This window comes from Sinocyclocheilus rhinocerous, unplaced genomic scaffold, assembly GCF_001515625.1.
Source record: "Sinocyclocheilus rhinocerous isolate Xijiao unplaced genomic scaffold, SAMN03320098_v1.1 scaffold1042, whole genome shotgun sequence".
NCBI lineage: Eukaryota > Metazoa > Chordata > Actinopteri > Cypriniformes > Cyprinidae > Sinocyclocheilus > Sinocyclocheilus rhinocerous.
This window is the reverse complement of record NW_015640510.1, coordinates 140,595-164,623: the sequence shown is the minus strand read 5'-3', so window position 1 is coordinate 164,623 and position 24,029 is coordinate 140,595. Positions and strand designations below refer to the sequence as shown.

General features: G+C 40.5%; 1 protein-coding gene across 1 annotated transcript in view; it reads right to left on the bottom strand.

Moving 5' to 3' along the window:
- Positions 1 to 1,561: 1,561 nt before the first annotated feature.
- The window catches only part of atp6v1c2 (ATPase H+ transporting V1 subunit C2), a 23,596-nt gene continuing 1,128 nt past the window's right edge, over positions 1,562 to 24,029 (bottom strand). Inside the window, exons 2-12 of the mRNA XM_016569505.1 lie at positions 21,694 to 21,761; positions 19,412 to 19,497; positions 17,893 to 17,987; positions 17,462 to 17,553; positions 11,181 to 11,279; positions 11,026 to 11,098; positions 10,431 to 10,519; positions 9,692 to 9,779; positions 7,742 to 7,839; positions 7,526 to 7,652; positions 1,562 to 1,719 (exon numbers count right to left, since the gene is read on the bottom strand). Coding sequence (XP_016424991.1) covers positions 1,624 to 1,719; positions 7,526 to 7,652; positions 7,742 to 7,839; positions 9,692 to 9,779; positions 10,431 to 10,519; positions 11,026 to 11,098; positions 11,181 to 11,279; positions 17,462 to 17,553; positions 17,893 to 17,987; positions 19,412 to 19,497; positions 21,694 to 21,761 — 1,011 coding nt within the window. The 3' untranslated portion in view covers positions 1,562 to 1,623. The remainder of the gene's footprint in view (positions 1,720 to 7,525; positions 7,653 to 7,741; positions 7,840 to 9,691; positions 9,780 to 10,430; positions 10,520 to 11,025; positions 11,099 to 11,180; positions 11,280 to 17,461; positions 17,554 to 17,892; positions 17,988 to 19,411; positions 19,498 to 21,693; positions 21,762 to 24,029) is intronic.

Here is a 24,029-nt window from a genome sequence, read left to right as displayed (position 1 = left end):
TATTGCCTAAAATTTCCAGGTTTTGGCTTTGTTTTCCTGTTTTCATACTTGCTGAAGGTAAGGATTGAAAAGTTTGACCAATAACATGCATCGACCAATCGTGGCGTGTGAGAAGGTGGGATCTACAGAGAACGGTCAAAGCAATGCAAATACGCGTACATATTAGTTGTGTTCGACTTGAAGCAGTGCTGCTCATCGGTGAATGACATCAAAGTACCGCGAGAGTGATTCGAAAGGAGCTGTCTGCTCTCTATAGCTCTCAAGGTACATGTCATACAACAATTGGTCTGTGCAGCGCAAACAGCCAAAACATTTTGCCCCAGAGCTCTTGTTCTGATGGGAGAATGCACAGCTGTGCTTTTTTTCCTCACCAGCTTTCCCCAGTGGAACAGAAACACAATATCGGTAATTACTGGCTGTCAGGTTAGCATTGGGAGAGTAGCACCACTGGTTGGAGGGCTCAGGGATACATGTCATTTGGATGGATCATTATAACCCTGAATAAGACGCTTGACATAACCGTATCTGGTGGTCTTCCACTATTAATAGAACCACTGTTACACCAATAACTAGTAGTATATATCTTGTTGTTGTAAATTGGTGGAATCAACATCAATATAATACATAAACATTTTATAGAAAACCCTACTTCTTGATAATATGTTGCTCTGTTTGTTTGAGTGTCCTGACGTTTTCACTGGTTTGCTATTTTCCACTGAGGTGTTGTTGAAATGCACTCCAAGAAAATTTGCTATTTATGTTAAATGCTTTGATATATTTTCGTTATGCTTTAAGAACTATGCCAACATGTATATTTGATGACATACATTTTATTGCTGTGATTATTCCACTTTATATTAGATGGCCTTAACTACTATGTACTTACATCAAAAAAATATGTACATTGTGCTTATTGTGTTAATTTTGTAAACACTTCTGCTGCTATTGAGATGGGATACGGGTAAGGTTAGGGACAGGGTTGGTGGTATGGGTAGGTTTAAGGGTGGGTTAAGGTGTAAGGTCTGGGTCAACAGTATAATTATAAATGTAATTACAGAAATTAATTACAGATGTAATTACATGCAGGTATTTTTTAAAATATAAGTACAATGTAAAAACATGCATGTACACAAAGTGCATTGTATCAAATTATTAATTTCAATGTAAGTACATAGTAGTTAAGGCCACCTAATATAAAGTGGGACTGACAATGCAATAATTTTTTGCAAATACATGATAAATATATATTAAATACATATATGTTGAATGACAACATGTTGAAAAAACATTTTGTTATACATTTAATTTATGTATTAAAAAAATTATTTTTTAAATTCTATTTTTAGTATGATACATTTCCAGAGTATAACACCTGGGGTCAATGTTACAACTAATCTGTAATTCAGATGATTCTCTAATTTGGCAACAAAAATAGTAATTTGAATAGTAATTTAAAAACCAGTATAGTTCCCAAGTAAATGTATCTGTCTTCACAACTTCACATACTGCAGGTCATAAAGTTCACACTCAATAACCATGTCTTCCATCTGTTTGTCAGGGTTTATTTAAATCTGCAAGATGCAAAACAATGAGTGCCAAATAACGCTATTCTATGATTTAGCATTAACTTGGATCCACCAAATGAATTTTGACAGGATAACAGATGTAGGAGTAATATTCCTGCTGGTTGGTGTTTCCATCTGGGATATCAAGCCCCACCTAGGAAGAATGACAGCATGAGAAAAAAATCTTCACTTTCTGGGAAAATAATGCAAACTATTAATAAACATAAAATGTTGCTGCAATCAGGGAAGCCTCTGACTCTTTTTTCCTACATAATAAATCACCTGCGCCTCAGAGCACACAGACAAAAAAGCAATAACAACTGCTGTCATCTTGTGTTTGGATGCCTGATTTTTGGGAACGCAAACCTGTGAGCTAGTTCTGGGAGGTAATTATACCAAATCATTTTGACGACAGACTTTGGCTCAGGCATTTCAGACTGACTAAAACAAATGGGGTGAAATGGGATTGCTATTCTGGTTAATCCAGTTATCTAATTATATGATATGTTGAGGCAAAGTCACATGAGTTTTTTTTTGTTTTTTTTTGTGCATCCAGGAATTTAATCTGTAAATTTGTTATTCGTTATATTTATTTTCATCATAGTTTATGTGCATGTTTTTTTACTGAATAAAAAAATAGCCACCTCAGTTGAGTGCATTCCTTTTTATGCACATTTTAAGATTTTATGAGCATCTTGGTGTTTTTTATGCAATATCCCAAACCTTGTATATAAAAATATGTAAATGTAAACAGCTAATGTCAGTGAGCAGTTCTAGAAATTTTTCACATCAAAACAACAATTTCTGATTGTTGTTCACACAAAGTATTTATATGGCTTTAGAACACGTTGATATTTAGCTTATGTGGACTACAATTATGATATTTTTTAGGTATTTCTAGGGTGTTATTGTGTAATTTTTGAAGTTTGAACACTTTAGTCCCCATTCATTACAAAAGAGCGAGTAGCAGGTGTTTAATTCTTTGGAATTTTCTCTTTTGTTTCATGGAAGAAATAAAAAGTCACACGGCTTTGAAATGACGTGTCAGGATTCTTGACTGTTTGTGTGTGTTTTGCTCCCTGTGACCCAGTTTCTCCCTCTTGTTGATTGTGTTAATTTGATTCCAGGTGTGTCTCCTTAGTCCCCTCGATTAGTCCCTCGTTATCCTGTGTTTATAAGCCCCAGTCCGTTCAGTTAGTGTTTGTCGGGTCTACAAGTTGTTCGTGTGTCATTCCTCGTTCCTGTTGTGGAAAGACTGTTTAACGCTTCTCCGCGTCTCCTGCGTTCCTTCCGGCAGTGAATCGTGACAACATGAGAGTGAGTAGCTTAAATCAGGGCTTGAAAACGAAAAAAAAATTTTTTTAATCGGTTCACTCGATCAATATTTTAACGTTTCTGTTCCTGCGTTCCTCTGTATTATTACCATTCCGAAACCGGTTAGAGTAGAAAAAATACCGGTTAATAACGTTATTTTTTAAACTTTTTCTTAGCCAATAATAATAATAAAGTACAGCCTTTCTTTACTCAAAAATAAGAAAAAATTACAGGAAGAGATCTGGTATCTTAACCCGCTGCTCAATGTAGGCTGAAATACCGGTAAAGCAGAATGTTTACGAACATTATAAACACAGCTATTAGTTCCCTTCTCTCCACAACAAATCCTCTAAAGTTAAAGCGTTTAGGCTATAAATGTCAGACTCTGTTCCATGTCTCGTGTTGTGTTTTCCTCCCCCACATGCTCCAATTTGATTATTATGCCCATATTTGGTTTTTCCTGTTCCTGTCCCTATTTAGTTCATTTGATTCCAGGTGTGTCCCATTAGTGATTGTGTATTTAAAGTGTGTTCTGCCCCTCGTTCCCAGTCCGCTGTTAAATGTCATTTCATGTTCCCCGTGTTCCTGTGTTCCCAACATTGTTTATTAAATACTTTGGATTTTGCATCACTCCTCGTCTCCTCACCTCCTTCGTTCCCGTGCTCCAAGTGTGAACCGTGACAGAACAGCGGACCAAAACAGTAAGCGGCGCCCCTTGGTTTTGAAAGTGTTTTGTTTTCCTGTTTTTCCCAGCGGCATGGAAACCGCCGCATGCTTCGCCGCTCCGTTGTCAAGCCCGCCGGCCACGGCTCACTCAAGCCCGCAGGCCGCTCCGAAGACAAGCCCGCCGGCCGCGGCTCCCTCAAGCCCGCCGTCCGCTCCTGAAGTTCACCGGCCGCTCCTGAAGTTCGCCGGCCGCTCTGAAGTTAAGCTGCCAGAGCTCCTGTGTCGCTCCTGTGTCGGCTCCAGCCCCAGAGCTCGCTCCTGTGTCGGCTCCAGCCCCAGAGCTTGCTCCTGTGTCGGCTCCAGCCCCCGAGTTTAACCCACGGAGGGCTCCTGTGTCGGCTCCAGCCCCCGAGTTTACTGATCCGCCATGGCCTCCTGAGTTCCCTACTCTGCCATGGCCTCTTGGACTGTCTGATCCGCCATGGCCTCCTGAGTTCCCTACTCTGCCATGGCTTCCTGGACTGTCTGATCCGCCATGGCCTCCTGGACTGTCTGATCCGCCATGGCCTCCTGGACTGTCTGATCCACCATGGCCTCCTGGACTGTCTGCTCCGCCATGGCTCCCCGAGCTGCCTGCTCCGCTATGGTTCCCCGAGCTGCCTGATCTCGGTCTGTCCTGAGGGACCTCCAGACCATCCACCCCCCTTCCCCATTGGATATTGTGTGGCACGAGGACGCGCCTTCCGGGAGGGGGGAGTAATGTCAGACTCTGTTCCATGTCTCGTGTTGTGTTTTCCTCCCCCACGTGCTCCAGTTTGATTATTATGCCCATATTTGGTTTTTCCTGTTCCTGTCCCTATTTAGTTCATTTGATTCCAGGTGTGTCCCATTGGTGATTGTGTATTTAAAGCGTGTTCTCCCTCTCGTTTCCCGTCCGCTGTTAAATGTCATTCTGTGTTCCCTGTGATTTCTTGTGTTCTCCGCTTTGAGTTCATGAAAGTCTTTGGAATTTACTTTACTCCTCGTCTCCTCGCTCCTTCATTCCCGTGCTCCCCATGTGAACCGTGACAATATAGCCTAAACGTCAAGCCAAAAACAAATTTAGGTGAAACTGATGCCTACCTCTCTCATTAGGCACGAATCCAAATGTTTCCATATTCGCGACGTATCTGGATGCCAAAATATTATTTATGCAGGCCTACACTCTTAAAAATAAAGGTGCTTCATGATGCCATAGAAGAACCTTTTTTGTCTAAATAGTTCCATAAAGAACCTTCAACATCTGAAGAACCTTTCTGTTTCACAAAAGGTTCTTTGTGGCAAAAGAAGGTTCTTCAGATTATAAAAAGGCAAGAAAGAGATGGTTCTTTAAAGAATCTTTGACTGAATGGTTCTTTGTGGAACCAAAAATGGTTCTTCTATGGCATCGCTGTGAAGAACCTTTTAAGCACCTTTATTTCTAAGAGTGTAATAGGCTTTGTAGGCTACTTCACTCGCAACATAAAACATCATCCTTCGCATCGGGTAGCCTATATCAGCACAGTGAGGCGGTGGTCACGCTGAACGCAAAAGATTGTACAACAGAGCACTTACTTACTTTTTATGTTTCTTTAACTGTAAGTATAATGAACAGGCTGCATGTCGCAAAAATATTTTGTATTTTTTTTTATTTTTAGTTATCGCCGGCGCGATTAGTAATCCCAGCGCTGGTTGGTTATAACCTAGATAGAAGCAAGACATCATTAATCAAAACTGTCAAGCTTTTGCAAAATAAATAAAACTGTAAAATAAATAAAACTGTAAAGCTTTTGCAAAATAAAGAAAAATACTTTCCCCTGTCTCTTTTTCCTTTCCGTGAACTTTTCTTCGCATCACAATAAACCAAAACTCAGCACATTTTTTCTTTTCTTTTGTTATTGCTTTTTTATGTACATTTATACATTTACATTTTACATTTATTCATTTAGCAGACGCTTTTATCCAAAGTGACTTACAGTTGAGGATTACAATAAGCAATTCATCATAAAGAGGCAAATAAATGCAGGAAGTGTTTGCAATACTAAGTTTGAAGCATTGTTCAGATTAGTACAAGAGAGATTAAGGAAAGAGAAAGCAAAGTGTTTTTTTTTTTTTTTTACATCTAAGCCTATAGTTGTCAGACTCCGTTCCATGTTTTGCCCCATGTGACCCAGTTTCTCCCTCATGTATTTTGTAATCATTAGTTCCAGGTGTATGTCATTAATGATCTAATTTACTCCACTGTTTATAAGCCCTGTGTTTCCGTGAATCTGGTGTCTGCTGTTGAATTTTCTTCCTGGATGTCACTCCTGAGTTCCTGTGTTTGTTTCCCTGCGGTTGTTGAATTAAAGTCCATGTTGAAGTTTATCCCTCGTCTCCTCGCTCCTTCATTCCAGTCCTCATTGTGTGGAGTGTTGAGGACAAGCTGTGGGGTTTGTGGCAGGCTGGTCGGAAGTTGGAGCGGTATGTGGAGGATTTCCTAGAGCTTGCTAACCAGCTGAGCTGGCACGACGCCGCTCTTGGTGCATGCTTTGAGCTGGGACTGGACGGCGAGACGATCCGCTGACCACCCATCTCCTCCCAGCCCCGTCTCTGTCCTCAGCCCAGAAACGCTGGCCGTTCCTCAGTCAAGTCCGCCGGCCATTCATGTGGCAAGTCAGCCGGGCGTTCATGTGGCAAGCCCTCCAAGCGTTCATGTGGCAAGCCCGCCGGTGGTTCCTCAGTCAAGCCTGCCAGCCCCAGAGCTCGCTCCTGTGTCGGCTCCAGCTCCAGAGGGCTCCTGATCCCCAGTTAAGCCCAGGGAAGGCTCCTGGTCCCCAGTTAAGCCCAGGGAGGGTTCCTGTTCCCCCATGGATCCGCCATGGCCTCCCGAGTCTCCTGATCCGCCATGGCACCCCGAACGGGTACCGCAATGGAGGCCCACAGCCCTGTGTCTGTCCTGAGGGACCTCCAGAGCACCCACCCCCCCTCCCCGTTGGATGTTGTGTGGGGGGAGTGATGTCAGACTCCGTTCCATGTTTTGTGTGTGTTTTGACCATGTGAATTGTCTTCCTGGATGTCACTCCTGAGTTTCTGTTTGTTTCCCTGTGTTCGTTGAATTAAAGTCCATGGTGAAGTTTATCCCTCGTCTCCTCGCTCCTTCGTTCCAGTCCTCCTTGTGTGGAGTGTGACAATAGTATTATTATGTTTTCTGTTTCTCTTCGTTTCCGCTCACAGAAGCGCTGCAGGTGATTGTGATCTGTTGAATCCATCTTACACCATCCTCAGAAAAACGCTGGTGCATTGCTATTGCGACTTACCTATGATGAGTTGACAGCTAGGTGCGGGCATTTCACTCGTTGGATGCGTCAGCGTCACATTTGCATAGACCGTAGCCTACTACTTGAATTTGTGATTGGTTGACAGCAAATATTAAATGGAATGATAAAATAACATTATTAACCGGTTAATGGCCATCTCAAATTTTTTATTCTGTTCAGAACTAGCGGGCATTTCACTCGTTGGATGCGTCAGCGTCACATTTGCATAGACCGTAGCCTACTACTTGAATTTGTGATTGGTTGACAGCAAATTTCAAATATTAAATGGAATGATAAAATAACATTATTAACCGGTTAATGGCCATCTCAAATTTTTTATTCTGTTCAGAACTATAAAATTTGATTTAGGTTCTGGTTCTGTTCCTGTCAAAATTTCGTTCGTTTTCATTCCTTGAACCGGTTCAGAGCCCTGGCTTAAATGCTATCAGATGTAGTAACCATCTTTAAAGAGAATCTTTTCCATTGATGGCTATTCAAAAATATTTCTATATGCAGCCATTTTTTTTTTTCAAGCAACATTTAAACATTTAAATATTTCTTATTTAATAATAGATATAAATTTTTGGGTGCGCCAATCCTTTAATCATGTGTTGCTTTGGAAATGGGAATTTAGGTATAAAAAGAGAATGAAAAAAATCTTACATCTGGTTTACCGGTTGCCACTGCTGGGTCGAGGTGTTTGAATAAAGAGTTGAGTTGCTGCCTTAGCTGCTTACTCTTCTTAGTGGGTTGTAGCAAAATAGCTTGGAAACTGACCGGCAGACCGTACCTAACCAACAGCAGAGCAATTGCAATGAGTTTTGTATTTATCCATTTATATCTATGATTTATTTAATTTACTTCAAGTGGACATTTTACCTGAGAACTGACTCAATGAATGTACGGAGGACCTTAATGTGAATCCAGGCCACAAAGATCTCACTGAAATTTACCTTTAGCCAGCACACAAATGTTCTCTGTTGGGACAAACAAGCACACTGTTATCACTGCACTGATTCTTCAGACATTGAATAAAACTTTTACTGGCCATTAATTTTGAAATTAATCAGAGATGATCACTAGAATGCTCTCAACACAATTTAGTTTTCTCTTTTTTTTTTTTTTTTTTCAATTTAGTCTCTCACTATCCCCAAAAAATCCTCTCACTAGCCCATCCTCATATCTATATTTCATGTTGGTTAAAAATGTATATTAAACTTCAGACAAACAGAAATATTGGTATGTACATTTACTACGATGTCCTGTGAGAATGAAAAGGTTAACATAAGGTTTCATGCCTACTTTTTTGCCAACACTCTCAGATATTGAAATTAAGGATAGCATTAAATCAAGCAATATAACGGTCTGTCTTTACCATGAAGATATTTTTCCATATTTCACCTGTTATAAGGTCAATTAGTAGATAGTAACAATAACAACAATAAATTGCATGCATGCATGCATTTAACACATAAAATGGGAAATATGGAATTTTTTTTAACACGATTTTCTGTACTGACGAATCGTGGCTGAAAATGGGGTTTGAAAACATCCAGTCTCATGCCATTCTGTAGTTATTCTGTAGTCTACTGAAGCTGTAGATCTTAAAATGCATATTATAAATATTCTATATGACAGTACACGTTTTTATCTGATGGTGTTGGTGACAGACAAAAAATAAAAACTAAATTAAAAAGTGTGAAAATGGAAAAAGCAGGAGGTTGCATCCAAACACAGGTGAACATGTTGAAGAATCATTGATGCAAAATGTTTATTTGATCAGTTCTGTGGTCTGTTTTCTCTGTAACCAGTGCTTAATAAAGAACTTTAAATGAATATTATTTAGTGTTTATATCATGAAAAAGAATAGGCTCTCAGTTATTAGGATTTACTTACATACAGTTCCTTCTTATCCACAGCGAGACGGCCTATCTCCTGCTTTTGCTTCTCGGCTTCATCTAGGTTGTATTCCCGCACTGTAAACCTGTTGGCCACCACAGGAATAAGTAGTTTCTTTATTAAGCCTACGTAAGCATAGAGGCACATCAAACCTTGTTAAAAAGTGCAATTAATTGCATTAAATATGCACTTGCAGTGTACTTAAAATCTTAAATGTATATTTAAAAAATGGTACACCTTCAGAAAAAAAGGTTTAAAAGCTGTCATAGGGGCGGTATACTTTAAAAAGTTATTAATATATTCAATTTAGGTACATGTATGTACAATGTAAATACTAATATGTACCTTTTAAGGCACTTTTATGCACCCTTTAGAGGTCAATAAGGTAAGTGTACCATTTTAAAGGAGAGTGTACTTTAGATATTTTTCCATATTTCACCTGTTATAAGGTCAATTAGTAGATAGTAACAATAACAACAATAAATTGCATGCATGCATTTAACACATAAAATGGGAAATATGGAATTTTTTTTAACACGATTTTCTGTACTGACGAATCGTGGCTGAAAATGGGGTTTGAAAACATCCAGTCTCATGCCATTCTGTAGTTATTCTGTAGTCTACTGAAGCTGTAGATCTTAAAATGCATATTATAAATATTCTATATGACAGTACACGTTTTTATCTGATGGTGTTGGTGACAGACAAAAAATAAAAACTAAATTAAAAAGTGTGAAAATGGAAAAAGCAGGAGGTTGCATCCAAACACAGGTGAACATGTTGAAGAATCATTGATGCAAAATGTTTATTTGATCAGTTCTGTGGTCTGTTTTCTCTGTAACCAGTGCTTAATAAAGAACTTTAAATGAATATTATTTAGTGTTTATATCATGAAAAAGAATAGGCTCTCAGTTATTAGGATTTACTTACATACAGTTCCTTCTTATCCACAGCGAGACGGCCTATCTCCTGCTTTTGCTTCTCGGCTTCATCTAGGTTGTATTCCCGCACTGTAAACCTGTTGGCCACCACAGGAATAAGTAGTTTCTTTATTAAGCCTACGTAAGCATAGAGGCACATCAAACCTTGTTAAAAAGAAGTGCAATTAATTGCATTAAATATGCACTTGCAGTGTACTTAAAATCTTAAATGTATATTTAAAAAATGGTACACCTTCAGAAAAAAAGGTTTAAAAGCTGTCATAGGGGCGGTATACTTTAAAAAGTTATTAATATCTTCAATTTAGGTACATGTATGTACAATGTAAATACTAATATGTACCTTTTAAGGCACTTTTATGCACCATTTAGAGGTCAATAAGGTAAGTGTACCATTTTAAAGGAGAGTGTACTTGCAGATCTTGAGTGAATTTGTGGCAAATTGGTCTTCCAGGTTTTGATGTCACTCCATAGAAGTAATTATGAAATTACTTATGAAGATGTACTTCAGTCCTACTTAAGTGGCGCTCCAAAGCACTCTAAAGTTTTGTTAATTGCATTTAATATAAATTTAATATATAATACATTTTCTAATTGAAATGAACATCCAAATAAATGTCCAAACACATTAAATTCAGTTTGCACTTAAGTATATTCTTCTAAGGCACTCTTTTTAAAAGTCTGCTTCTTTTTAACAAGGGTGTGTAGTTAAGATTTGAGAGTAAGCTTACTTGTGCTTTCTGGCATTGGTTTTGAATTCGGCAATGACATTCTTAAACAGGGTTACTGTGAAAATCCCTGCATCTGCATCCTCAGCCAACTTCCTGTTATACAAATATAAACATAGTTATTATGCCATGCAAAAGATTAGAGGCAAACTGAAAAATGACCATGGTTTGGTTGATATGTCTGAAACAGAGAGAAAATACACAGCCAATTAAAGCCAATGAGTTGGAAACCATCTCCCAGACTACAGCCAGACAAAGTACAACAGCCAGACAGAAACTTGATAATACAGCTGGATTAGCCTTCTGCTCCATGGTTAAAGCAAGATATGTAAAATGAGATGAAATCTGGGCTGACAAAACAACAGCGTTCCCACGCCAGGTTTTTCAGTGAATTTCCATGACCTTTCCAGTCGTTCATGATTATTAGATAAAGATTTCTTAATAGCATTTTATAGAGATTACGGGGGTGGATTTACAGATATCAATGATCAATTAATCAGCGATTAATACATTTAAACAATTAAAATTACTATTTTCAGATTTTCCATGACCATGGGAACACTGAAATACAAACCACTCAACAAACATGCATGGGTACCAACCGGCTGGAACGAGGAACCACAAACTTTGACATCGACTCATACGTCTTCTCCCATAGTGCATATGCCATTCTATAGAAATGATGTAACAAATACATTCAGAAAAATGTTTGATCAGTAATACGTAAGCTAAGATCTCAGAGTTCACACTGACCTGGGCACCACAACTAGCAGTGTTGTGAGGTACTCTGAATTCAAAACCAAGTCCTCCTTTTTCACAATATTGGTCAATGCACAGGTCTGCAAGCTTCCCCTGGTTAAGTACAGCAGTAGTGATAGTTCACACTGACCTGGGCACCACAACTAGCAGTGTTGTGAGGTACTCTGAATTCAAAACCAAGTCCTCCTTTTTCACAGTATTGGTCAATGCACAGGTCTGCAAGCTTCCCCTGGTTAAGTACAGCAGTAGTGACGGTTATTAAGTTTTCTTTGAATCTCACATAAACGTCCAGGTCACATTTAAAAACTAAGAACCTCATTTTACATTTTGACATTTAGAGGGGAAATGTACGGAGCACCTAAGGGGACATGTTTTGCAAACTTTTTGATTCCCTTTTGACGTGGAACTTAAACACAGCGTCTGGACTTGATGCTATGGGAAACACCATCAGTGTGACTTGAGTCTGAGCACATGTAGCAAACATGCCAATTCATTGGGCGATGGCAGTTCATGACATCACAAGCGGGAGCGCCTGTGAGTATAAAAGGGCGCCTGCAAAACACATCATCAGGGTTTTTAGCACAGAGCATGTTCAGCTCTCGAGGGAATGGGAGGCACTCACAGTGATGCATTCATCATGAGAGGCTCTGTTATTCCTTGATTCTCTCTTGAGGGATAAAAATTTAGTGTTTGCATGGGGACGTTTGGTTCTCAAGAGAGCTGAATGCTATCATTTTGATGCATTCGCTGGTGGGAAGCTCCACCTATGATAAAATTTCTCTTGAAGAATGAGAACAGAGACTCTGCAGCAGGACAGGATCGATCGCAGGGATTGCTTTCATGTTGGTTCTAACCTGACTGATTAAATTTGGTGTGTCTAATTCTGAGGCATTAGATGCAGGCAGGTTTTTATTAATAATCCACTTCCTCTACTTCCCTGCACAAGTTTGCAAGCCTTTTCAAAACCTACTGAATACCTGTAAAACTAGCACCCAAACCTCCTAGACAGGGGGGCAAACATGGGAAAAGCAGGCTGCAAAGCTCAGCCCTGATTTAAATGAAGGCATTTCTCCAGGACCTGATGTAGCTAGCGCTTGCAGATCGGCTACATCTACTTGTCAGGTTCTTGAACATGGGTCATATTAGAGAGACCTATGAAGCGCCCATCCAACTGGGAGCATACATCCCTACTTCAAGAGGTACAGGTGCAAAATACATGACTTTAATTCATTTTTAAGACAAAAAGTCAAGTGAGAAGGGAACTCACTCCCCATGCTCGAAAGCCAAATCCCCTCACTCCATTGGAGCCTTCAAAGAGGATGCAGCACCAGGGAAGATCACAAGCAGATCCTAAACTAATGCATCCTCACATAACGCTACTCACACAGCCTCTCCACCAACAAATAGTTCAACTACATTAGAGAGACTATACAAGCTACATACAAATTCCTCCATTATCTCAACACCTCGGTATGGAGCTGTAGGAGGAATAAGGCTCCCAACTGCTTGAGTATCTCTTTCTGTCACTTGTTTCATATTGCGCTCTGAGTAGTACTTGTTTACTTATGCATGCCGTCAAGTTTTCGGCAAGATACTGTATTTCGGATCAGATATCCTGAAGTATGTTTTTCAAGGGTTGAGCTACATTCTCCGCTATGTTAGGGTCTAAAGTATAATTGTACACTCCAGAGCAGAGGTAGTTGGCCTGTGGGGTGTCCCTTCTTATATATTGCATACTATGGTTAGCGTTAGTGAAAGGCGCTAGCTATAGCGAGTCCTAGAGAATTGTCTTTATTTAAGTCAGGATTGAGCTGCTCTCCCCCATGTAGTGGGGTTTTTAAGTAGATCTTTAAGTAAAGCTTCCTTGTGGCCTCCTTGGGTTTGGAGTATGGTGGATGAGAGTTATTGGCAAATGGCAGCCTGCCTTTCTCTTGTTTGCTCCCCTGACTAGGAGATTTGGGTGCTGTTTTCACAGTGATTGAGTAGGTTTTGTTTTAGAACTAAACCACCCTCCTTGTCACGCCTTGTCGCTTGTGCCTTCTAGTCAATGGTTGAGCAAAGTGAACAGAGTTAGGTAGGGCAGTATATATTCCCTCTACTTTGGTTATGTCCCTCCCCAACTATTTTTGGTTCTTGAAGTAGGGATATCACTCCCCTTTGATTGGGTAGAGTGCCTTTACTCAAGGCAGGGTATGAGCTGCTCTCCTCCTGTTACTTTTGGGTCTTGAAGTAGGGCCTAAGCTTTCCTGTGGCTCCTTTGAGGTTTAGAGCCTGTGTTTATGAGAGTTACTGGGCAAAGTATTATGTCCTGCTTTTGTTTGCATCCCTTTCCTGAGTAAGCTGTGAGGATGTATGTTCCCCCTTGGAGGAGTATTAACATTGAAGGTTGTAGTATGGAGTGCTATTTACTGAGCATTTCTGGCACCTTTCATGCTTCCTTTGGTAGGCTGCTTGAGTAGTACATTAGGGTAGAGCAGGGCAAATGGAATTATGATGGGCAACTCACAAGAGTCCCTCTGTTTCATTTGCTTCCCTCTCCAACTCTTGTTGGGTCTTGTAGTAGAAATGTATGCTCCCTTTTTGATAAAGTGCTTCTATAGGCTTTACAAACTGACCAGCACAGCTGGATCACTGATGGTGTCCCTCCTTGTCATTGTAGCATTTTATGATTTAACTAAAAATTAACTATAGTGAGTCCTGGATAAGTGGTTTTATTCAAGTCAAGGTATGAGCTTTCTCCCCTAATTAATCTAGGGTTGCTAAAATGAAGTAGAAGCTCCCCAGCAGTGTATCTTCCCTTTTACTATCAGAAGATATTGGCTAAGGGAGTGGTTCTACTAAGCAGTCTATGAGGGTTGATGCACCTTGACTCCAGCTGGTTGATCTGTAGTGTCAGGATATTCTATGTCCACTATTGTCTATATATTTACAGTGTAGTGAGGCAGGCACGCCATCAGCAAAGCAGAGTGGGTATTGGTTCCCCATAAAGTTAACTCCAGATGCCACATCGAAGTTCAACTTTAAAAGGGAATGTCCAGATTACGACCGTAACCATGGTTGCCTGAGAAGGGGAACAAGATGAGGTGTCTAGTTGCCATGCATTGGGTTTGCCTGTCTCCTTCAGACAAAAGAGTTGATGACATGTTTTGCAGGCCCACTTTTATACTCATGGGTGCTCTGTCATAAACTGCCTTCAGCCAGTGAATTGGCAACTTTGCCAGTCACCAGTCATGCTAATGGCGTTCCCTATAGCATCAACTCCAGAATCCCCAACTCGCTCTCAGGGAACATCCCGGTAAAATATGTAACCCTCGTTCCTTGAAGGAGGGAACGGTGATGTTATGTCGACACTGAAATTTGGGGTTTCCCTTGGGAGCCCCAATCACCTCTGAGTAGTAAAAAACAGGCCAATCGGACATTGGCGAGTGGAATTTGCATGCCCAGCCACTCCTCCGTGCACACGGGTATATAAGGAGGTGGTATCCATCCACTCATTCAGGTTTGTTCTGAGGAGCCGAGACTGCATACCGGCCATTCAGTGGTGGGGTTCTTGATTGTGGCATGAGGGACGTAACATCCGTTCCCTCCTTTAGGGAACAAGGGTTAGCTTACATATGTAACCGAGACGTTCCCTTTCAGTCAGACACATCCGATGTTACGTCGACACTGACATTTAGGTTCCTTATAGAAAGCGCCACAACCACTTAACTGTGTTACAAGATCTGGTGATGCAGAAGTTGGCAGGTACAACCATGCCAAGTAACAGCTGGCATTCCACATCGTAACCTACCTAGCGCCCCGTTGTAAGCCAGAGGAACTTTTGTCCAGTTGAGATTGCGAAAAGCAGAACCCACAACGAGGAGGGCCACAGCTGCTGTTCCTGTTTCCTGCTCCTTTTTCCAACAGGAAAGAGAGATTCCGCTCTTTCACAATAGCTGTTGGCACAGACACGGCCAGATGTATTACACTAGGGAAGGGTACCCAAATCTAAATGGAGAGGGACACTACGGAGGCCACATCCTGCCCTAAGGGAGGTAGCATGTGGAGAGTACACTAATGGACTGACCGAGATGGCAGTACTACATATGGAGTTGCTGCGGTAGACTCCACCTGGAGAGTGAAGAAACTAACACAAAAACTGGACAGAAGCAACTCTATCAAGAGGAAGATACAGGTTTACCAAGAAAAAAACCATACCATGGAAGGAACGCACAATGGATCACCAGAAGCTCAGTACAGGGGCTGACAAACAGGCATGCAACACAAGTACTGAGCCTGGTGTTGGGCTCTTCCACCAAACCCAACAGCCGAAGGTGCTGGAGGAAGCTCAACTCAGGGTTTATCACGTGAGAAGCACGTCTGGCGAGATAGATGGCACTTGCACCCCCCAATTGAGGGGGAATGGTGCTGTGACCGAGACACAGAGCGGGCCCCCCATTATTTACCTGTTAGTACCCAACACACGGGATGAGACTGGCTCAAGACAGAGATTGTAGAACCTCACGAAGGTGTTAGGTGTCTCCCAGCCCACAGCTCTGCAGATGTCTGCCGTGCGCCAACAGCCAAGAGGAGGCAACACTCAGAGTGGAGTGAGCTCTAACTCCTAGGTGGCATGGCTTGCCTTGTGTTTGGTATGCCAAAGCGATGGAATCCACTAGCCAGTGGGCCAACCTCTGCTTGGAAACAGCCTTCTCCTTCTGCTGACCTCCAAAGCAAACAAAGAGCTGTTCAGAGCTTCTGAAGCTCTGTGTACGCTGAACGTAAGTACAAAGAGTGTGCTGACATCAGCTTACAGGAGACGCAGGTGATCCCTCCATGTGGCGGCACCCTGCAGGCATAAATGCAAGGTATTCCCACATAACCCTTGGCGGCCCCACCATTGAGGGTAGTGAGGGAATAGGAGGCAGCTTAGGACAGAGAAAGGTGCCCTTCACGACTTTGTGACCTCCTCATGCACCTCCAGGAAAATTGGCACTGAGGCGGGTTGCAGCTGCAAGTTGCACCACGCATCTAGGAAACCGATCGTCCAGCTGAGAACACTCCAGATTGGGTGGAGGCTTCCACTCAAGCCCAATGTTCTCGACTGCCCAGGAAAGCATAGCAGACACTTCAGAGTCAGACTCTGACTTTGTAGTGCTCCCAGAAGGAGAAAGCTCATCAGAGTCCTCATCCTCTGAAGCACCTGATCCTCCTCCGGAGCCCCAAATGAAATTGTCAGACTGCTGCGAGACAGCCCGGCATTCTCCTTCGGGAGCTTGACGGCATGCAACAAGGTCCGTGAGGACTGGCATTACAGAAGAGCTCCCACTGTAAACCTCAGATCTCCCTGAGTGCTAAGCAGCGAGGACTAATGCTTTCCAGAATTCCCGGGCTGGGGAGCAGCTGATGGGACTTCCCCCCTCACGAGTAGGGAAAGTCGCAATCTCAACATTGCCATGGACATGTGCTCACAATGAGGACATGAACCATCCATTAACAAAGTCTCAGCATGTTTACGGCCCAGACACATGAGACAATGATCGTGGCTGTCAGAGGGGGTCAGAAAACAACCGCATCCAGAAACGCTAAAAAGATGATCTCATCCGTGTAACTCTTCTAGGGAAACTGCTCTTTTGATGCCAAAGCACCCAGGGGAGAATCGCATAATTTAACCATGCTATGACAGAAGAAACACTACTGAATGCACCGTAAACACAAGTGCCCAACAAAGAGAATTTCCCACAGGTGATTGGAGAAAAGGAAAAGCACATACAGTAGCAACCGTTCGGCTCCAAAGCAAAAATCTGAATGAGTGGATGCATGCCGCCTGCTTATATACCGGTGTGCATGGAGAAGAGACTGGGCATGCAAATTCCACTCGTCAGTGTCTCATTGGCCTGTTTTTTACTTCCCAGAGGTGATTGGGGCTCCCAAGGGAAACCCCAAACATCAGTATCGACATAACTAGAGCATGACTGACTGAAAGGGAACCATGGTTACATGTTTTTTTATTATCATTAACATCACAAAAGTTTTGCGAGTGAATATCGTTTCTTAAGAGAATGCAAAATTTTGTGAGCAAATGCAAAAGCATTGAAATATATTTTTTTCCTTCCATTCCCACCTCATTATTTTCATCACAACAGTTTTGCGAGTGAACTCAAAAGTTTCTAGGGAGAACACTAAAGCATTGAAATATAATTTTTCATGAAATCAATGCAAAAATAATTCTAAAATAGACCTCAAAATATTATGTATGTCCTCATGATATGATATTTCATGATATGAGAACTCACTCAGTTTTTCGCTCAAAGCTTTGAATACTGGCTTTCACGTGACTGTAAGCCGCCCTGCGGGATTTCAACTCTGTGTCCACCTGAGAAACTTGCTAACATACACACAAACACACACACAACCACCCACACAGAGAAACATTTATACAATAGAACAGGCATATAGAAACAAATAGTTGTAATTGTTTAAAAAGGTGTTTTATATAAGGTGTATACTTTGGAGATGATGTCAGAGAGGGTTTTCAGAGGCTGTGCAGTGGGGTATTTGGCTGGCCCTGCGGGATTTCAACTCTGTGTCCACCTGAGAAACTTGCTAACATACACACAAACACACACACAACCACCCACACAGAGAAACATTTATACAATAGAACAGGCATATAGAAACAAATAGTTGTAATTGTTTATAAAGGTGTTTTATATAAGGTGTATACTTTGGAGATGATGTCAGAGAGGGTTTTCAGAGGCTGTGCAGTGGGGTATTTGGCTCTGTCCCATTGAAAACTGGTCACATATGTTGCCAAATCCACTGAAACATCAAGAAACAAGTGAATGCTGTAAGCAGAACAGCGGCATAATTACAACAGCAGGCAGATAAAGTGATTTCTCATTTACTATGCAGAATATGTCCTTTAATAATTTGTGTGGAACAATGAAACACAAACCCCAAAGTGAAGCTATTAACTGCTTAAATTATCAGGATTCAGTCAGATTTACTGAATAGAAACCTTTCACTTAGTGTGGAATCAATCTTAACGGACATATTTTTTCAAATTTTATAATACTTCATAAAAGCCTATACTGCAAAAGAGCACATTTCTAAATTGGTTTACAGTGCAGTGTTCTGTAGTTCAGTGTGCTATGCATGACAAAAAATATTCTCAGCGTCGAAACTCTACTTGTCGTGACATTTCTGCTATGCAGCAGTGCACTGTTTATGTGGTCACTGTGAAAACAGGAACCTGTTAATAATACATATGCACTACTGTTGCGAGAAAAATAATTTATATTCATACTGCAGTCTCTAGCGTACTTCTTGAGATCAGGGAGTTAGGTTTACCTGTGCAGCTCTTGCCAGCTGGCCTCCGTTACACTCACCCCCTAAACCTCACTCCCATCTGGGTCACGGCACCAATGTAACCCCTGCAGTTAGTTCTACTCCCCGCGTTCTTGCTCCGAGCGGGATTCGAACCTGTCTTTCTGGCATGGGAGGCAGGTGCGCTAATAAGGACGCTACAGACTGCAGCCTCTAACACATGTTTACCTGCGCTGCTCTTACCATCTGGCTTCTGTTACACTCACAATAATGCACTTACATTTATTGTACCAAAGGGTTTAATGGTGAGTTTCAGAATTGTAAAGCTTGTAAGCACATGTATGTTTATTACATAAGCTGAAGTTGTCTAAATCATATATTTGAGGTGAGACTACTTGTCCTTGTGGATGAACTTCTGGTTATTTCATGAATATTATATTAGCAGTTTTTAAAAATATATACTTTTAATATTACAAGTGCACTTTCGATACAATTAAGTGCACTTCATTAAAGGTTGAAAGATATGCTTATAACTTTACACCAATAAGGTTAGTACTAGCTCAGAAAGTTAGCTTGCAAATGTTAGCATACCTTGTATAGTCTGGAAGTACGATTTTAACAGTGACTGGTGATCTTTCTGATGAGTCCTGTGCTCTGCTGATAATATTAACAAAGCATTACTGAGACTTTTGATTAACAATCAAAGAAATGAAACAATCTTGCAAGGCAATGATCATTTGCATGCATTTGCATGGTATGTAACACTTCCATTAAGCCATGTTTATATCTTATGTAACTTGATCTGTGGTGAACATGGCCTGGCTCAGAGGAGGTGGCCTTCTGCTAATGAGCTCTTCTCTGCTTTCTTATGGAACAGGTTTAGCCGTTACAGAGGAGTGCTCCCCACAATCACTCACCTCCGTTGGCCAGCATGCTCTCCAGGAGTTTTCCACTGAACTCTTCCATCACCTCACCCAAACACTGAGAGGTCTGACGCATCACACTGTGTTACAGTGGTACAAGAGAATGCAGAAGAGTGATATGTTGGTTAAGGGTCTATACTTGAACGGTAGTTAATGTACAATTTATTATGAATGAACTAACACTTGTTATAGCATTTATTTATATCTTTAATTCATAAATAAGTAATGTATATTTAAAAACAGAACTTGAAGATATATAATAATGAAATAAAAGGCTACTTAAGTGTGCTTAAGGAGGGTGCACTTGTTTCTTAACATACTTAAGTACACTTTTTATAAGTATGATAATGTCAAGTTTATGTTAAAGTTGTTGTGCTTTGAAAAAGTACACTTATTTTGATGTGTTGATGAGTAACATACTAAAGCACATGTAAAGCACTTGATTATCATTTTAACTTCAATATTACATTTGCATGAAGAGTATTTCTTCTAAAATGAGCATTTTTCTCAGGCTCTTATGTTTATGTTCAGTTATTTCACTTTAATGGCATGAAAAGAACCTATTCATTGCCATTAAAGTGAAATTACTGAACCTATTAAATATATAAGATAAATACAATAACTAGACTCCAATTTCTAAACTTAACAAGATAATGTGGTCATGTAACAATACCGTTTGAAACCTTTAGCGTTGAATATTCAGTAATCTCGGAGCTGCAAAATATCTCTTAGCCAGGATAATGACAATTAAGCATTAAAACCACGCTAGTATTCACACTTAGAGCTATGACCCCAAAGGTCACCCCAGCACCTGAACCCAGTGTAACCTTGTCTGGAAGTCATATGAATGGATATCGTAGACTGAAAGAGAGAAAGGAGTAAAAGAGAGGGCAGTTTCCACAACACATAAACATTGCAGCTGAGACAGGAAGATTCATGTCAGCTGGCACCTGAAACTGGACTCGACTGGATTGAGTGACTCACTGATAATTGTATTACAACAGCTCGAGAAATTTCCCACAAACACATGGAGGTAAACGTGCTATAGAACACATCAGTCTGATCTCCTTACTGGTAATACGGGAATATATTAATGTGACAAAGGACACATAAACCCCACACACCAACAGAAGAAGGTCTAATAGATTCTTAATCCTATAAAGTCTACTGTATCATATTTGATAGGAAAATTTCTAAGGCCTCTAAATGATCAACATGATCAAAACTGAAAATGTTGAAAAATCTGTTGTACACAATCTACTACATGCCTTCTGTCGTCTGATTGATAGTTTAGATGTTTTTAGCAATTAAAGATATTTTATTATCTAAAAGCTCAGCTCGTGCTTCACGTGTCTTTTTGCTGTCAAATCTTGACTGATTTTATAAAGTAAACGTAAGAATAACTTTGATATTGTCATATCTTTTATATTTGACTGAAATGTTTGGCAACTGATTTATTTGATCTTTTTTTTTTTAGAAAAACCATGTTCAAATGTGAGTCTCAAATATGATCATCAGGCTTTTGAAGAACATTTATTTGTTCATCTCTCAATCGTCATTGTATTGAATTGCATTATACGTTTGTATCATAAAACTAAGCATCTAAATATCATCTTACTAAGGCATATTATTGGAGATATAGAGTGACAACTGATATTTATATAATTTTATGCAAGTACCTGCTATACTGTTATAAAGATCTCATTGATTTAAATTACAAGCGATCAGAGTTTAATCTTACTTATTGGTCATATAAATATCTGCATCAGCAAAATTTAGTATGTTTGCTTGCTTTGGGCCATGAATAAATTGAGATGTTTTTTTCCCTCCATATTCTCACTATGTCATACTATATATATGAGCCATAATGTGTCAAAAAAAAATCCTGATGTATCAAATACGAATCAAAACATAAAACACATGCTTTTTATTAACTGTTATACTTTTTTTTTTTTTTTTACATGCCTACATATATAGCTTTTCTGACTATTATTTTATATACACTTTTTGTATATGCACTTTACAGGGTTAAATGGCATTAGGTGATTGCAAACACATCCACTAAAAATATTCCATTATTAGAATCATACCCTAAAAACAACTTTAAGTAACTCTGGTTGCTATAGTTGTAAACTAGAAACATATACTAAAGGACAAAGGTGGGCCTATTATTAGTGGAATGTATTATAATATAGAAAGCAGTTCAGTAATGAACACGTGATGTATTTATATATTTAGATAAACATGAATGTAATTTTTCAAGCAATAGTGCTTACCCCTCTGTATAGGAGTCCAGTCTGGACAGGTCATCAGAGACCCCCAGCAGCACATCCAGCGTTCCTACCTTCAGAAACATCACAACAAACCGTTACACAAGCTACAGCAGTGGCATTATAGATGAATCAAACATAACAAAATCCACCTCTCCCATGCTGAGGTTTTAGTTTAGAATCCTGAGGGCCCATTATACTACATGCCTCCCAAAAATATATAAGACTTCAACCTTTGAGAGATCAAACATTTAGCCAATATAAGGTTTTACCATCAAAACATCTAAATCATAGCAGGAATTTCTGAAACCACTTTTTGAGAAGTTGCTCCTGATGGAGACATCTGACAATCCTTTGACAACCTGTTTCGATGCACAGACAGACACACAGTCAAGCTCTTTTTGAAGCCATTAATTCATATGGAACAAATTGGTCACTAACTAGAGTCATGTTGCCAAGACAGGGCAATTCAAAACCAGTCACATGTTTGGTAAATGGAACTCATGCTATCCATTATCATTCTATACAAACTTAAACTTCTGTTAATTAAAGTTAAAGGTGAAGAGTGTATTTTATTTTTTTTTAAGATAAACTCCTTTCTCACTTTCTAAAGAGTATAACACTGTGGCTCTCATTGGTTGAGTGGCCCAAATGTGAAATTCTGGCTAAACCAGTGGCATGGGTTTGAGGAAAGACTGCCTTTTTAATCCAAACAATGGCAGACACTGTTGTGCAGTGTAGTTTTTTTGGAGACCTGCTTGGAAATAACCAATATTATATTCCGTTTTGTGCCCATTTTCTCATTACATCAAGAGTTCACCAAAAAAATGAACATTCTGTTATTATTTACTCACCTTCATGTCGTTCCAAAACTGTATGATTAATTTCTTCTGTCGAACATGAAGGAAGATATTTTGAGAATTATCTTGTAAGCCAATGGTCACCAAAACTGTTTGGTTACCAACATTCTCCAAAAAATCTTCTGTTGAGTTCAACAGAAGAAAAAAGCCATCATACAGGTTTGAATTGACATGAAGTTGAGTAAATAATGACAGATCTTTTGAGTGAACTTTTTGGGTGAAATAACAATTTGATCCAGCAGAATCTGGACCCACTGCATCTCCATGTAGCAAAACTGCTTTCTTAAGACAAATACTGCAGGGTCTGTGCCATGAGGCCATATTTGCTTGGGTGGCACCCCATGGCTTTTGGGGGCAGTCCACTTGAAATTAATAGTATGTAAAGTAGCCCTCCACCTGCTTGGTAACCAATGACGGTAGCCATTGACTTCAATAATATTTTTTTCTATACTATGGCTACCGTCAACTGTTTGGTTACCAACATTTTTCAAAATATCTTCATTTGTGTTCAACAGAAGAAACAAAAAACAGGTTTGGAACAACTTAAGGATAGCAAGATTTTAAAATCTATACGATGTTTAATAGGGAGCCAGTGCAGTGTCAAGTGCAAGTCACAGTTAATCTTCATGAGTCAAGTGAAGTCACAGTTGATCGTCATGTGTCAAGTCAAGCTGATCTTCCTGAGTCAAGTCTAGTCACAGTTGATCGTCATGAGGCAAGTCAAGTCATTGCTGATCTTCATGAGTCTAGTCAAGTCACAACTGATCGTCATGAGTCAAGTCAAGTCTCAGCTGATTTGCCAGAGCCTCGTCACGTCTCAGCTATTCGTCCAGAGTCACGTCACATCTCAGCTATTCATCCAGAGTCACATCACATCACAGCTGATCTTCCAGAGTCATGTCACTTCACAGTTGATCTTCCAGAGTCTTGTCACGTCCTGTCTGTTGCACCCAGATTATAAAATTCAGCCCATCGGTATCCCAGTCTGGTATCCAGTTTGAGGGATGCACCGCTGATGTCTGCACGCGCAGCTGGTATCCCCAAACCCTTGTATGGTGGTGGCGCCCAGCAATACACTTTCAGCCTGTCATGTCGCGGTCAAAGGAACCATTGCTGAACTTTGTACCTGTCATGTTAAGAAGAACACTAATGAACTTTCCCTGTTGTCTTCTGCTCTGTCTGCTCCGGCCTGGTGGTCTTCTGCTCCGCCGTGGGGTTCTTAGTACCCGTCTGCTCAGCTGTGGTGGTCCTCAGCTCCACCTGCTCTGCCGGCTCCACCCTGGTTCTCTGCTCTGCCTACACTGCCTCAGTCCCCGGTCTCTCCACTTCCACGTCTGGAAGCCGCTCCTTTGGGGGGGGGGGCTATGTCACGAATCCGGTCCATGAACTTCCATCCACTTGCCACCACAGGTCGCCCTCCCATGATATTGACTCTCACACCACACAGACTGTTACACATCACCCTGGACTACATTTCCCATA